The sequence below is a fragment of the Gymnodraco acuticeps genome, unplaced genomic scaffold (genome assembly GCF_902827175.1).
Source record: "Gymnodraco acuticeps unplaced genomic scaffold, fGymAcu1.1, whole genome shotgun sequence".
Taxonomy (NCBI): Eukaryota; Metazoa; Chordata; class Actinopteri; order Perciformes; family Bathydraconidae; genus Gymnodraco; species Gymnodraco acuticeps.
Genome location: NW_022990499.1, coordinates 114,209 through 131,184, shown reverse-complemented (window position 1 = coordinate 131,184; position 16,976 = coordinate 114,209). Strand labels below are relative to the sequence as shown.

Below are 16,976 nucleotides of genomic sequence, written 5' to 3'. Positions count from 1 at the left end.
AAAATGTTAAACAGTAAGAGTAGTAGTCATATTTCGTGAACCCTTTGAAGAGTACTGTCACCGGTGTGATCATTCTATAATACACAATTTAAGCCCGGGGGATAAATGCTAACACTAACGCTAGCATCGGCGATCGCCGATCTTTTCTACTTCACGCTATCTGCACAAATGGTTGACATTAAACATTAAAAAGACCAGGTAGTTCAGAGAGAATCAAAGGAAGGCAGGCAGCTTTGCATGACATTCTTCTGGACGTGTTTCATTGTGGTGATAGTGAGGGTAGTCAATCCTTTTGTTGACAAGACAGTAGTGACGGCCATCTTGGTGACGTGTGTTGTTCTGCGAGACCAGAGATGTAGTTCATTGAGCGTTTCACACAAACAAATGTGTTACTTCACAGTTTTACGACACATTTTTTTTTTTTTGACTGGCAAAATTATCTTTTAAATTGATAAACATCATATGTGTAATTCGTGGCACAATTCAAACGGGATCGAAAGATAATCTTTGTCTCTCCATTGACTTCAATACATCATTTTTTCGAAATAAGGTCCCATGGAGGTCCACCGGAAGGGGAGGGACTTCGCCACTATATTGAGAAGACGATCACTACGTGACAAAAGTTTTCAAACCGTTTATAGTCTTCGGTATTTCCAGAGTGGCTACTGAAATCAATCTTACTAACTGCTGTCTGTGCAATTTACTCTGCGCGAGTTGGCGGACTTTATTTGGCTTACTTTAACATCATTTTTCATGGTGGGGCTAAGGTGGGGCTAAGCCATTTCTTGGTATGGCTGTAGCCTACCCCAGCCATACCCTGGCGCCGCCACTGGTTAAATGAAAGAAGCTCGTCTGGCCCTCTCTGCGAGTTACTGTCCTGCTGTAAATTCACAGAGGGCTACAGTAACTCCACAAGAGAGTAATGTCAAATGACAGTACAATTGACCAATCATATCTTTCCTCTAAATGGGCGGGCTTTATTTTCGCGGACTTTATGACAAGTTCCGCCCGCTGTGAAGTCTATGCAAGTGGTGCAGTGACGCATCCTAAAACCCGGAAGTAAGCTGCACTCGGGTTCCCTCGACACAAAAGCAATGGGTTTCTTCCTTTTTATTTTTTTCGAGGGAAGGGGGGGAGGGTCAGAGGGCCTAGGTATAAAAGTCACGGCTCGCCACTGCACAGACTGTATGTCAAAGTTAGTCAGAAAACTCATTAACATTTACAAATGAAAGATCACAGATGCTATACGTTTAAATAAAACACCCATAATCCATTGTAAGTAGTTATCATAAATATTTCCTGCGAAGAAAGTATGACACCTTCTATGTTATGTGTGGTCCGATTATATGAAAGAACCCCTTGTTCTGATATGAAAAAACATTTAAAAGGCCAACAGCATGTTAAGTAAATAGGAAAAATTAAACACCAACGGTTTACATTTCATCCCAACGCATCCATTGCAAGTGCCTTCACCGTTTAAAGTGCTAATTGAAAAAACTCAATGTAACTGAATTCCTCTGCAGCCTCAGCCCAGTCCGGGGCGGCACCAGCGCCAGGCCGAGGCAGCCTCTGGGCTCCGGATCGAGCGTCTGAACAAAGACCTGGCCCTGAAGACCCAGAGCGTCCAGGAGCTGAGCCGCACTGTGGACCGGCTGCAGAGGGAGAGGAGCCGCATGCTGTCTGCCCCCCCCCCAGCAGAGAGCAAACGACCCGCAGCTAAAAGCCTCAGTTCTGCTGCTGGGGGGGAGACCGGTGGGGGGGAAACCTTTCCAGCTGCTCAGTATGAGAAGACCTACCAGCCCACTGTGTTCACAGGTACAGACCTGCCCTTCATCCTCTTCCATCTGCATGCTTACAGGAATAATATGTTGTATACGTCACGATATCCAAAAACAAAACCAGACTGACAAAAAACTGATGTGATGCAAATACTGTATATCCATTCTTCAACTGGGAATACCCAGGGCTTGAGTCAAATATATAAACACAAATCAAATATCAAGTAATGCAGATGCACCTAAAATGCGATGTGAGGTACACCACTTTCCAAGTCTTTTCTTGCATAACAATTTCACATTTATCTAATATTTGCTTTAGTAATTTCCAAATAACAGGTTTATATCAAACCATTTAAGGTAAGGACACTACCTCATACCTCGTGCATAGGCCTCCTTTTGTTACCTCCCTGGTTTCAGCAGAATGGCTTGTTAGCTTCTAAAAATGATTTCATACATCTAATCGATACCATGGCCTTCAGTCAGGTGGATTTAAGTTTTTTTAGGATACAAGTTGACTAGGTTGTGTTGATAGTAGGGGTGTAACGGTACACGTACCCGTACCGAAATTATTCGGTACGGGCCCTTCGGTTCGGTACAGGTGTGTACCGAAGTGTACCGAACGAATATAACGTTGAACGTAAAAAATTGAGAACGTGAATAACTTTTTGGAAGTAATCTCAGGTGCTGCGTCGCAGCATTCAGAGTAATTTGCTCACATTGGATTCAACGCGTCATAGAGCGAGCAAGTCATTTCATTGGATGAGAGGCATACTATGAGAGCTGGTCAGAGGGATGCGTTCAAATGTAGTCAGTAATTTGAGGAACTGTCAAAAATTAATGGCGAACGCAGATAAAGTTGAGCTCGAAAATCCTCCAGCATCATTGAAGTCTCCGGTTTGGGAACATTTTGGTTTCACAGTTATGTACAAGGATGACGGACAAAGACAGGTGGACTGAACCAAAGCTGTTTTTCGGCATTGTTCAACTAAAATTGGTTACGCGGCTGGCAATACATCAAACTTGCACACTCTTGAAAAGGCATCACCCGAACGTGAATATCACCGGTACCAAAAGAAAAAAGACTGAAGTGCAAACCCAACTCCCACTAGCATGTAAGCCTCCACCACTCGCAGAAGAGTTCAGACCGAGCCAAAGCTATTACAAACACCAAATATCCTTATGTTGCCATGTTAGCAAAGCGCTACCTGGCTGTATCTGCTACCTCTGTCCCTAGCGAGAGGATGTTCTCCACAGCAGGAGACATTGTTAGTGCCAGCAGATCTGCCCTTTCGGCAAGCAATGTGGACAAGTTCATTTTTCTTTAAAAAAACATGAAAATACAATGACAAGCAAGTCCTAATGTCAAACTGGCTGCTTAGGTGCTAGTACAGTACAGTTCAAATACAGATTATTTCAGTTCATCGAAAAGCTGCACCTTAATGTTCATTTTATTATATTTTGTATTTATTTGAGTGAATATTCACAGTTTAATAATAATTAAAAACCCAAAACTAATAGTTTATGTTTTGTGAGTACTAGTACAGTAAAGTTCAAATACAGATTATTTCAGTTCATCGAAATGCTGCACCTTAATGTTTATTTTATTATATTTTGTATTTATTTGAGTGAATACATTATTCACAGTTTAATAATAATAATACAAATATATATATATATGTTTTGTTTTGTGAAAAAAAATTCTGCTGTACCGAAAACGTACCGAACCGAACCGTGACCAAAAAACCGAGGTACGTACCGAACCGAAATGTTTGTGAACCGTTACACCCCTAGTTGATAGATATAGGGGAAAGAGCTCTGCATGTCACTTCTTGATGGTTCTGATCAGGGCTTTGTGTCTCTGTAAAGACCAAACCTTTAGTTTAATAGAAGAGAGTGATGGCAAAACGGAGAAGAGTTCAAGCACGCTGTGAAGGCCAAGAAAAGAACTAGTTGATACCAAACATACCATGAGAACAGACTTGAGTTCTTCAACCCTGTGTGTGAGAGGCTGTGAACCATACATTGACTACAATGTTACATTACATTACATGTCACTTGTTAGACGCTTTTATCCAAAGCGACGTAATACAATACTGTGGGCAATCCCCACAGGAGCAATTTGGGGTGAAGTGTCTCAGGGACACAACGACATGCTGACTGCAGTGGGGTTTGAACCTGTGCTCCCCTGATCCAAACATCAACACGCTAGTCCACTGCGCCACACGCCTCCCTATGTTAAAACAAAGAGAATACAAATCAACAGGCTAATATTGGAAGATACTGATTTAATGTGTGTAATTCATACTGCTGAAACCTAATAAGTCAGTAAGCTGGATTCATGATGGATAATGGACTGTAGAGTAGATTCCCATCTCACACGATCTGGAAGGATCTCTTTACGACAGGAGGAACAATAAAATGACCTTACATTTTTTTATTTGCAAATCGTTATCAACCTATATTCAAGTAAGTACACTACAAAGACAAGGTATGTAATGTTCCAACTGATACACTTAATTTTTCTGTGCAAATATTGACTCATTTTGAATGTGATGCCTGCAACACGTCCCTAAAAAGCTGGGACAGGGCAGCAAAAGACTGGGACAGTTGAGGAATGCTCAAAACACCTGTTTGGAACATTCCACAGGTGAACAGGTTCATTGGAAACAGGTGAGTGTCATGCTTGGGTAAAAGCAAGGATGAGCGGATGAGGCGAGGTTCACCACTTTTCTGCGTGAGCAAACATTCCAACAGTTTAAGAACAACGTTTCTCAACGTACAATTGCAAGGGATTTCATCATCTACAGCCCATAATGTAATGAAAAGATTCAGAGAATCCAGAGAAATCTCTGCACGTAAGCGGCAAGGCTGAAAACCAACATTGAACCCATGACACAGATTGTACTCAGCGCAAAGTTCAAAAGCATCTGTGATGTTCAGCGAGATGGGCAACTCGCAGACCTGCGAAGGCTCCATTAATGCTGAAAGGTACAAACCGGTGGAGCAACATATGCTGCCATCCAAGCGACGTTTCGCAAGGACGTCTCTGCTTATTTCAGCAGGACAATGCCAAGCCACATTCTGTACGTGTTACAACAGCGTGGCTTCGTAGTAAAGAGTGGGGGTCCAGACCTGTCTCCTATTGAACATGTGGGCGCATTATGAAGTGCCAAATACAACAACGGAGACCCTGGACTGTGGAGCAACTGAAGTTGTACATCAAGCAAGAATGGGAAAGAATTCCACCTACAAAGCTCCAACAATTAGTGTCCTCAGTTCCAAACACTGATTGAGTGTTTTTAAAAGGAAGGTGATGTAACACAGTGGTGACATGAACCTGTCCCAGCTTTATTGAACGTGGCATCACATTCAGAATGAGTCAATATTTGCAACAAAAATATAACGTTTTTCAGTTTGAACATTACATATCTTGTCTTTATAATGTATTCAATTGAATATAGGCCGAAAAGGAATTGCAAATCATTGTATTCTGTTTTTATTTACGTTTTACACAACATCCCAACTTCATTGGAATTGTGGTTAATAGTGTTATCAAAGTCATGACAAGGAGAAATATTTAGCATAAGAAACAAGGAAAAATTAATGTAACACTATTACAACGTACATATAACGTACATTTGACCTCAGATTTAATTCTGTCTCTAATTTGAGGATTGACCTGTGCACAAGAGTGCTTCAGTCTAACTTTATTAAATCATGGGACCCTTTATCTACAATTTGATGGAGCATTCACATTCAGTGAGCTCCGGAACAATGTTAATATGCTATTATAGTACGGTGATTCATAGAGTTTCTCAAAGGGTTGACGTGCAATCTTTGAGCAGACCTGTATTTGGAGGAGCAGTCTTGTAGATCGTACAAACACTTGTACCATGTAGTATTGCAGTACTATCATATCACATACAGAAAAGTATAATTTGTTTCCTCTCCCCAAAAGACCTAAGGTGGCGGGGGAAAAAAGATAAATAATGACTCACATTCTCTTGTTGCTGCTTGTTGACACTGACAGGCTGCCACATTTCAGAGGTGGTGCAGGAGAGCGAGGCTCTGAGGCAGCAGGTGGAGCAGCTGAAGCTGCAGAGGGAGGGGCTGACTGCACAGGCTGAACTCGCTGAGGAGGAGCTGAGCAGGTGTGTGTGCACACACTCACTGACACTGTGCAGAGCAGCAGGGTGGTCTGATATCTGACCTGCATGTGTGTGTCAGGGTGAAGCAGCAGGGTGCAGAGCAGCTGAGCTCCATGAAGGCGGAGCAGCTCCGGGCTCTGGACACGCTGCGGGTCGGCTATGCCCTGGAACACTCTTCTTCACGGGTGGCTGAGCTGACCAATCAGCTACACACTCAGGAGGTACTGACACACTAACAGGAATTTCAACAGTCCTGGAAAGTATTGTGTTGCTTTCACTCTGACGTTTCCCTGCAGGTGACGGTGAAACACCTGAAAGAGCAGCTGCAGGAGCTGCAGGGAGCCAAAGATGCTCTCACTGTCTCCAGGACCAGAGAGGACGCTCTGCAGAAACAGGTCCAAGGCTTTTTCCTAAACATTTATTTGAAGTTATTTAATAAAATCATATCAAAACAAAGGTCTTGCTTCTTGTTTGACTTCTGGATGTTTTTTTATTTGCGATAACTCTTTTATTATTGTAATAAAAACCCCATCATACTTTAACCAGGGTAACCCTCCCCTCATACAATTCAAACATGTGACACATTACATTACATTGCATTTAGCTTTTATCCAAAGCGACTTACAATAAGTACATTCGACCAGGAAGATACAACCTTGAAGAAAACAGAATCATATAAGTACATCAGGTTTCATAGAGCCAAACATTTCAAGTGCTACTCAACTGGCTTTAGATAAGCCAGTCCTTTATTAGTATATAAGTGCTCTGTTAGCAATTCTTTGTTAGTAATTCTATCGCTCAAAGTGGAGTCGAAAGAGATGAGTTTTCAGTCTGCGCCGGAAGGTGTGTAAGCTATCTGCTGTCCTGATGTCAATGGGAGCTCATTCCACCATCTTGGAGCCAGGATAGCAAACCCACGTGTTTTTGCTGATGGGAACTTGGGTCCCCCTCGCAGCGAGGGTGCAGCGAGCTGTTTGGCTGATGCAGAGCGGAGTGCACGCTGCTGGGGTGTACGGTTTAACCATGTCCTGGATGTAGGAAGGGCCAGATCCATTCGCAGCATGGTAAGCAAGTACCAGTGTCTTGAAGTGGATTCTAGCAGTTACCGGAAGCCAGTGAAGGGAGCGGAGGAGCGGAGTGGTGTGGGAAAATTTAGGAAGGTTGAAGACCAGACGAGCCGCTGCATTCTGGGTGAGCTGCAGAGGTCGGATGGCACATGCAGGTAGACCAGCCAGGAGGGAGTTGCAGTAGTCTAGGCGTGAGATGACGAGAGCCTGGACCAGAACCTGAGTCGCTTTCTGAGTCAGCTGGGGACGCATCTTCCTGATGTTGTAAAGCGTGTATCTGCAGCAGCGGGTTGTAGCAGCGATGTTTGCAGTGAAGGACAGGTTGTTATCTAGGGTCACACCCAGATTCCTTGCAGTCTGAGTCGGGGAAACAACTGAGGTGCCGATGTTGATTGTCAGGTCAAGAGTGGGACAATCTATTCCCGGAAGGAAAAGCAGTTCAGTCTTGTGAAGGTTGAGCTTGAGGTGGTGAGCAGACATCCACTGAGAGATGTCAGCTAGACAAGCAGAGATGCGCGCAACGACCTGGGTCTCTGAGCGGGGAAAGGACAGAATTAATTGGGTGTCGTCAGCGTAGCAGTGGTATGAAAAACCATGCGGGCTAATGACTGATCCGAGCGAGTTTGTGTACAAGGAGAAGAGGAGGGGACCAAGAACAGAGCCCTGAGGGACCCCTGTAGTTAATTGACAAGGGTCGGACTCGGACCCTCTCCAAGTTACCCTGTAGGTACGGTCTTTGAGATATGAGGTGAGGAGGGAAAGTGCAGAGCCTGAAACTCCAAGTTCTTGGAGAGTGCGAAGGAGGATCTGATGATTCACTGTGTCGAATGCATCAGACAGGTCAAGAAGGATGATGACAGAGGAGAGGGAGGCTGCTTTAGCAGTGTGCAGGTCCTCAGAGACAGCAAGGAGGGCAGTTTCTGTGGAGTGACCTGCCTTGAAACCAGACTGGTGCGGATCCAGAAGGTTGTTCTGATGGAGATAACAGGAGAGTTGTTTAAAGACAGCGCGTTCAAGTGTTTTAGACAGGAACCTTATATTATTGAGAGTTGAGAGATCTAAAGAAGATAGTTTGGAACAATTTGGTATTTTGGTTTTCAGGATGTGACTGAGTTTTCCAATCCATCTGCAACATTGGGTGGTGTTGTGCAACAAGATGGCACAGGACATGAACAAAAAATCGTTTTGTTTCTTTGCTTGATTGATTATTATATATTTTTCCCCAAGACAAACAAGTTCATTATTACATTTGGTAGATGTATTTTCATTTGAAAACATTGCCTCCTCTCTGTGTGCAGCTGAGCAGACTGCTGAAGGATCTGAAGGAAGCTAAAGAGGCTCAGAGCCCCGAGGGGAAGCTGCTCAGCGGTCTGGAGAGGAAGATCCTCGACATGGAGCTGCGGCACCAGAGCAGAGAGAGGAAGCTGCAGCAGGTAACCATGGAGAGAGAATATTAATCACCTTTACTGCCTGCTGCTTTATGAAAAATCATGTTTGGGGTCTATATTACGGAGCACCTACTGTAAAGGGACATGGAAAAAAAAAAGTCGGGATAACTGGTTAGGATCTGGTGCGCACGAGAAAGTATCTTGTGAAAAAAATTAAAAATAGTTCTTTGTTGAGAAAGTTACCAAAGAGGAAGTGGAGCACACTGGAGACAACCATTTCATTGCAGACTGTTATGTTTACGTGAAATGACAGTGCATACATTATTTGATTAAATTACGTTTTAACCACACACACCTCTACACACACACACACACACCTCTACACGCACACACACACACCTCCACACACACACACACACCTCACACATCAAACTGCTCCACTTCCTCCTTGGCACACCGGTAACTTTCTCGAAAAAAAAAAAAAGTCAGGGAAACAAATTAGTTTCTCGTGTGCACGAGAAACTAATTTGTTTCCCTGACTTTTCTTTTTTTTCCTCTCTCTCTCTTTTTTTTCCCATGTCCCTTTAGGGGCTCCGTACTCAGAGATGGGGACTCGAGTCTGTGACTCGGACTCGAGTCGCACTTAAGTCGCACACACAGAGACTTCAGACTTGACTTGGACTCCTGCTCAAAAGACTTCGGACTCGACTTGGACTCGTGTTTTGGGACTCGTGAACAATCATTGTGTTTTCTATGTTTGGCGTATTAAAGGTGGGGTAGGTAAGTTTGAGAAACCGGCTCGAGATCGCTAGAATTTGAAAATACACAACCGGAGAAAATCTGCCACTTCCTCACAGAGCCCCTCCTCCAACACACACGAACGCGCACATGACCAATGAGGGCACGGGATAAGTTTGTGCCCCGATGGGAGGCTGACAGGCAGGTAGGCCATCCAGTTACTTTAGCCGGGCCGGCTATCGGGATGTTAAGAGCATTCCATGGAATATAACAAAAAGTGTATCTCGAGCCGGTTTCTCAAACTTACCTACCCCACCTTTAACATTAACATTAACATCATGGTAACACCATGGCGACCGGCGGCACACCTGCAGCTGTACCGCTTGTAATTAGGTTCAACTATAAAAACTTCGAACAAAACGCCGGCGGCACCAACAAAAGGAGCGCACACTGCAAAGTCTGCAATATTAAAATCAAGGATGCTGGTGCAACAACGTCAAATTTCATCAGGCACTTGAAAACTCACCCGGAGAGGTCAGTCACATTAACGCATATGGACGGTTAGCAAACATGTTTAGCTCAGCATCAGCTATGTAATGTTAACTTAGCTTGCTACTAGCTTTGTAACTGAATATTTGAAAGATGAGTGAATGTTTGCTTGTCACACTTGTTTGCATTGAGTGGCGTTGACATCCAACTCTCGACATGACATAAAAAAGGTCGGTAACGTTAATCATTACGTTCCGCTGCCACCATCTACTGGCTAACGTTAAACGTAGAAAAATACATAAATACATCTGTCGGTTTATAGGCAGGTTACAGGTTTATTGTTGACCATGTAACGTTAATGTTACAGGTTTATCAGGTTACCATTACACTGGGTTTGAGTGAGAGGATAGAGGAATATGTTTATTTATAGTAGACTTAAAATATGTCATTAGAGACCCAGTGTAATTTAACAATACGGTTGCAGAGGTCAAATTTTAACATTTTTGTCCACTGGCCAAATGGCTAGCCTAGTGAATGTTGAAATGTTACCAGCCACTCAATAGATTGCCATTGTTATTTGTGGCTGGTGCGTGCAACATACAGTACCAGCTACTTGCATGATTTACCAGCATTTGGCTGGTAAATGGTGTTAATGGTAGATATCTCTTTTGGAACAGGTCATGTTTTAATATCACCAGTTCAGTATATTTCAGATAATATTGCAGCAATAGTTTTTTAGTTGCAAATGGCACAGAACAAATGTATACTTTTAAGTACTTTTAACACAGTTTCCCTGCGGGGGATTAATAAAGTATTTGTGATACTGATTTTTGATTCTGAAGTGTTTTGCTTATAAGTTGTTTGCATTTAGCTAAAGTGTGATGTTTGTCCTCATATTGCATTGCAATAGCCTGTTTAAAGTGATCATATAACAAACAACTAATCAGTACTGATACTGTATACTAATAGATATAGGAGTGATAATAATACAGTAAATGCTTTGAATGTCTTAGATATAGCTGTGCAGTATTCTTAACAGACTGGATAGCAGCAGACAATAGAAGGCTTATTACAACCAGAAGAGACATGAGACTTTTATTTTTTAGAGACTTGAGACTTGACTTGGACTCGTGACCAAAGACTTGAGACTTGATCAAGTCTCACCCCACAAAGACTTGAGACTTGGACTTGCAAAAAAAGACTTGTGAACATCTCTGTCCGTACTATATAATCCAGTGCTGCAACATTGGACCGGCTGGCCAGCATACTGCGCTTCTGTCCTGCAGTATTCTTTCTAAACGCGCTTCTGTCCTGCAGTATTCTTTCTAAACGCGCTTCTGTCCTCCTGTATTCTTTCTAAACTACCTTCTGTCCTCCAGTATTCTTTCTAAACTAGCTTCTGTCCTGCAGTATTCTTTCTAAACTAGCTTCTGTTCTCCAGTATTCTTTCTAAACTAGCTTCTGTCCTCCAGTATTCTTTCCAAACTAACTTCTGTCCTCCAGTATTCTTTCTAAACTAGCTTCTGTCCAGCAGTATTCTTCTCTAACTAGCTTCTGTCCTCCAGTATTCTTTCTAAACTAGCTTCTGTCCTCCAGTATTCTTTCTAAACTAGCTTCTGTCCTCCAGTATTCTTTCTAAACTAGCTTCTGTCCTCCAGTATTCTTTCTAAACGAGCTTCTGTCCTCCAGTATTCTTTCTAAACTAGCTTCTGTCCTCCAGTATTCTTTCTAAACTAGCTTTCTGTCCTCCAGTATTCTTTCTAAACTAGCTTCTGTCCCTGCAGTATTCTTCTAAACTAGCTTCTGTCCTGCCAGTATTCTTTCTAAACTAGCTTCTCTGTCCTCCAGTATTTCTTTCTAAACTAGCTTCTGTCCTCGCAGTATTCTTTCTAAACTAGCTTCTGTCCTGCAGTATTCTTTCTAAACTAGCTTCTGTCCTCCAGTATTCTTTCTAAACTAGCTTCTGTCCTCCAGTATTCTTTCTAAACTAGCTTCTGTCCTGCAGTATTCTTTCTAAACTAGCTTCTGTCCTCCAGTATTCTTTCTAAACTAGCTTCTGTCCTCCAGTATTCTTTCTAAACTAGCTTCTGTCCTGCAGTATTCTTTCTAAACTAGCTTCTGTCCTCAGTATTCTTTCTAAACTAGCTTCTGTCCTCCAGTATTCTTTCTAAACTAGCTTCTGTCCTGCCAGTATTCTTTCTAACTAGCTTCTGTCCATCAGTATTCTTTCTAAACTAGCTTCTGTCCTGCCAGTATTCTTTCTAAACTAGCTTCTGTCCTCCAGTATTCTTTCTAAACTAGCTTCTGTCCTGCCAGTATTCTCTCTAAACTAGCTTCTGTCCTCCAGTATTCTTTCTAAACTAGCTTCTGTCCTGCAGTATTCTTTCTAACTAGCTTCTGTCCATCCAGTATTCTTTTCTAAACTAGCTTCTGTCCTCCAGTATTCTTTCTAAACTAGCTTCTGTCCTCCAGTATTCTTTCTAAACTAGCTTCTGTCCTCCAGTATTCTTTCTAAACTAGCTTCTGTCCTCCAGGATTCTTTCTAAACTAGCTTCTGTCCAGCAGTATTCTTTCTAAACTAGCTTCTGTCCTGCCAGTATTCTTTCTAAACTAGCTTCTGTTCCTGCAGTATTCTTTCTAAACTAGCTTTCTCGTCCTCCAGTATTCTTTCTAAACTAGCTTCTGTCCTCCAGTATTCTTTCTAAACTAGCTTCTGTCATCCAGTATTCTTTCTAAACTAGCTTCTGTCCTCCAGTATTCTTTCTAAACTAGCTTCTGTCCTCCAGTATTCTTTCTAAACGAGCTTCTGTCCTCCAGTATTCTTTCTAAACTAGCTTCTATCCTCCAGTATTATTTCTAAACTAGCTTATGTCCTCCAGTATTCTTTCTAAACTAGCTTCTGTTCTGCAGTATTCTTTCTAAACGAGCTTCTGTCCTCCAGTATTCTTTCTAAACTAGCTTCTGTCCTGCCAGTATTCTTTCTAAACTAGCTTCTGTCCTGCAGTATTCTTTCTAAACTAGCTTCTGTCCTCCAGTATTCTTTCTAAACTAGCTTCTGTCCTCCAGTATTCTTTCTAAACTAGCTGTTGCCCCCATATAAAAATACCTGCACTTTGAATGGATCCCAGCTTCTCTCCATGTCGTTCAGAACACAGTGGAAAACCAAGGCTCCTGCAATTGCAATATTAGAGAGAATGATCATCTTTGAAACGTTCACATTATCATTGAAAATACGCTGCCTGTCCGCCTCTCTTCTTTCCCTGATGCGCCCATCACTCTGGAACAGGTACATCTGGATCCATTGATTTGGTTTTAATAATGTGTTGGACAGTTATCAACCCGATTTGAGTAGTTTCAGCGTTCTCCTTAGTTGTGTTCTTTTCGTGATGCAGGCCAATAATTATACCCCTTCTGAAACTGATTAACATCCTTTCCACGACCACAGGATGTCTTCCGACATGGTTGTTAAAGGAATGAGAAGCTACTCACCGCATCAGCTAGGGTTAAATAACTTGTTGCCAGCTGAAACATATGAATCACTTCAGTAATTATCCAATGGAAGGCTCTTACAGATTGGCTTAGTTTATTTGTTGACTTTTTTTTTAACGGCAGTTTATATAAAAAAACAATCATGCTGATTTTCTCTTACCAAACAAGGGTTTTGATTGGACTGTAGAACACTGCTTGTTGGCCGGTTCTTCTCTGCAGCACTATGTGCCAAAAGGATATCGTCACATATTTGACCAAGTGTTACCTTTAATACAATTGGATACTGCACTAATCCATACTGCCATTTAGATCCAAATGTTGGATATGATTCATGCCCACTAATTTTCAGAGTCCCCCCCACCCCCCTGCAGGTGATCGGGGGCTCCTGGCAGACCCTGGACTCTGGTCAGCAGACGGAGGTGGAGGGCTGGAAGCAGCTGGCTCAGCAGAAGAGCAGAGAGGTGGAGGCCTTCCGTCTGGAGCTGGACTCCATCCTGGACATCCTGAGACACCTGCAGAGACAGGGGGTGGTCCTCCCTCCCCCCCCCTCACCTCTCAGCATTACAATGAGTTCAGATGACAACATTCGATGCACATATCAGAGACAGACAATGCGTACTAGGAGCAATGCTTTAATACAAATAAATAAAAGAGTAAATGAATAAAGATACTCAGGTGTTGTTGGGATTTAGAGTCGGATACATTTCAAACTGAGTCTGTAAACAAAAGAACACAGAATGTATTTTTACACAAACTGAACCTGTTTTTGATTGTTGTGTATATTTTGTAGCTAGTTTCTATTTTTTTTAATTTAAATTATTGGAACATATTTAAGATACAAATAAATGGTTCTGTTAATACTGCACCAAAAAACGTACATGGATATTTATGAAGGATTTGCTCGCTTTTGGATGCTTAACCATCAAATCACATATTAGAATTGTGTTTGTCTTTATGCACATCACCAAATGGGAAACCAAGTTAGATCTGTATCTGCCAGGAAAGGAAGAGCCCTCAAAAGCTTTGCAGGGTTTAATGGTGAGAATGTCTGACTCAAACTTCACTGTTATTTCAACCAGAGGACATTCTAGGCTAACACAATTCAAACATACAGAGAATGCTGACCTTCAGTGCGTCAGAACTGTAGTTCACCGCAGGATGGACATCATGGGGACACCAGGAGACACGAGGAGACACAGGAGCTGAGGTCAGATTATCTGCTCATTCCTCTCTTCTTTTTTTCATTTCAGTCCCAAACACTGGGAGGGTTACTTTAATAATGTTATATGGTTCAATTACTTCATTTTATTTTATTCAGTAACCTATTCTGTGAATCAAAAAGTAATTTAACCTGATAACTTTGGTTCATTTTGGATTACCCCAATATCAAATGCAATACAAATAAATACAATAGAAAGTAAGTATGAATAAGATGTTTTTGCTCAAGTGTTTTATGTAAGACAACAGAGCAATGTGACCGTAGAAGAAACCAAGATATTTAGGAATGTTTCCTCTGGAAACCTGCCTTTCAAACAGCATAATGCGAACAACACATAATGCTGTTTCGAAGCAAAAATAATGTCCCTTTTTTTAGTAACATTATAATCAGTGAAATCTGAGTACATATTTTTTTAATGTAACTAAGGGAATACAGTTACCCTTTTTTGTATTCTGGTTGATTTTCCTGTTCATGATGATGTATTAGCTTGAATTGATCTGTGTTATGATCTTGTAATATATCCAGAGGCTCTCTGCTGAACCATTGATCTGAAAATGTCTCTGTTCCCTAGCTCTGCTTATAGCGTCGGCAATACAACCTAAACAGAGTTTGGGTTGTATTAGCAGTTTCTGAGAGTTGTACATGTATTCTAATAGTGTTAATCTGACTGTATAGTATTATATATGAATACTATATGAATTTGGAACGGCGACATGGTGTCTTCTGTTCTGGTGTTAATATGTTACACTCTAGTCTTAAGACATATATTCTAACATCATAGAGTTAATAATGTAAACACTTTTCCAGTGGTTCCCATACAAAGTGTTAGTTTCAACTCTGGGTGTTACATTTGCGATTTCAAATTTGCTGTAGGTGAGTAGGTAACCTAAAATGAATTGTTTCTGCATAAAGACATATTGGAGCATAGAAATAAAGCAACAGGGAATAATCTGATGATTTTATTGTTTGATGATTTAATACACATTTACATCATAATCTTTATAGATTTGATTTTTGACAGTTGAAATGTGTCATTACAAAAATCATTACAATGACAGTAAAACTACTCACTACGTATTACTGTAAAAACACACAGCTCTGCATTTCTCTGTTCCTCTTCTATCCTTTGTTGCCATGGGTTTTGAGGTTGTCGTAGCAACCTCTCACTCCCTCGTGCACTCCACAGCTCTTCCCCTTCTGGCAGGGTTTGTCCTCACAGGACACCGTCCCCCCCCGACACTCACAGAGTTTCATGCAGTCGGGCTTAGGGTAGAACTTCTGACCCGACACGATGTACTGCTGTTCACTGAGGCAGCCGCACTGAGCCAGCGGCACACAGCCATCCTGAAAGGTCAAAGGTCACTCATTAGCATGTCTCATGGTGGCCCTTAATAACAATGTGATTTGCAGTACACACGAAAGCACTTCCAAACAGACAGTCCTATTTCCTGTTCTAGTGTGGACAATCAGAGAGCACGTATCACCATGGTAACTTGATCAACAGTTCCAACAGAATATACTTCTGTTAAAGTTCTTAAACTCATCCCTCTGTTCAACTTGCTGAAATAACCTCTTTTTCTGGGAGGTTGGAGGTTTGAATAATGAGCTACGAAACCTTCAGCACTGGGGAAATGTTTTGACTTAAGTATTTCTGAAACCTTAGCCCGGTTCTGTTCCCCCATTTAAGGAACACAAACGCAGAAAAAAGGAAACAGACAAAATTTCAAACCGACCGCGACACCCCCCCCCCCCCCCCCCACACTTTTTTACATTGCATTTTCCTCTCTGTTTGTGCATTCCCGTGGAAGGTCAGACATTAAGTGCCCTTCCAACCATTAACCATAACATTTTCACTTGGAACCTTATAGACCTGTGTCTAATCTAGAGATATGTAGACATGTGTAATTGATTGTATAGTTCTGTATATATTAACAGCGACTGTTAAAAAACAAGCGGCTCATTAACATCAGATTTTAAAAACAAGAAAAAGTGTTTTAAAAGTATTAGAGGGGAGCTCGCCTTGAGTTTGTACCTGTGAGTGTGTAGGGGTTGGTCTGTACCTACTGTACAGTAGGTGTGTGGAGGTTTTAAAAACAAGTTATTTGTGTGCAACCTTCTGATCTATAGAATGGGGGAGTTGTGGACTCATGACCTTAGTATTTCTGAAACTCGAGCTAAAGCCTTCGTTTCCCCAATAAAGACAAACGCATGTCCTTGATGATGACAATCCATCATATTCCATAGGAGCCTCCCTAAGCAGAGACAGGGTGGGAGTTAAAGCATGTCCCACCCCCACACAGGTCATGTGCAGTGAATGAAGGCAGTGTGTTGTGGATTACCTGACTCTGCAGGTAACCAGGGTTACACACACAGCCCTCGCTGGGCGGGGCCTTACACTCAACAGGTTGAGATTTAACAGTGCAGCTGATTGGACAGCCAGAAGCTGTGACACTGTACATGCTGTTGGCTGGACAATGCATCCCTGAAAAAAAAAAACACACACGATCATGTCTTTAAGGTGCCTTCATCATGGTTGCAGTTGATCTATGTTTTTCATATTTTAAGAAAGATTCCTATGTAAGACAAATGAAAGAAAAAGTAGAAAAGTATTGGTGTCAAAATATAGTTAAAGTATCGACAGTAAAAGTAGTCGTTATGCA

At 41.9% G+C, this 16,976-nt stretch overlaps 2 protein-coding genes across 2 annotated transcripts in view; one reads left to right on the top strand and one right to left on the bottom strand.

Annotated features, from left to right (window-relative positions):
- cep162 (centrosomal protein 162) overlaps positions 1-15,270 on the top strand; it is a 50,704-nt gene extending 35,434 nt beyond the window's left edge. Inside the window, 6 exon segments of the mRNA XM_034226507.1 lie at positions 1,524-1,815; positions 5,809-5,929; positions 6,006-6,147; positions 6,223-6,321; positions 8,292-8,426; positions 13,469-15,270. Of these exon segments, the coding sequence (XP_034082398.1) occupies positions 1,524-1,815; positions 5,809-5,929; positions 6,006-6,147; positions 6,223-6,321; positions 8,292-8,426; positions 13,469-13,762 (1,083 nt within the window). The 3' untranslated portion in view covers positions 13,763-15,270.
- The window catches only part of LOC117552841 (IgGFc-binding protein-like), a 42,026-nt gene continuing 40,310 nt past the window's right edge, over positions 15,261-16,976 (bottom strand). Inside the window, exons 35-36 of the mRNA XM_034226506.1 lie at positions 16,656-16,798; positions 15,261-15,660 (exon numbers count right to left, since the gene is read on the bottom strand). Of these exons, the coding sequence (XP_034082397.1) occupies positions 15,436-15,660; positions 16,656-16,798 (368 nt within the window). The 3' untranslated portion in view covers positions 15,261-15,435. The remainder of the gene's footprint in view (positions 15,661-16,655; positions 16,799-16,976) is intronic.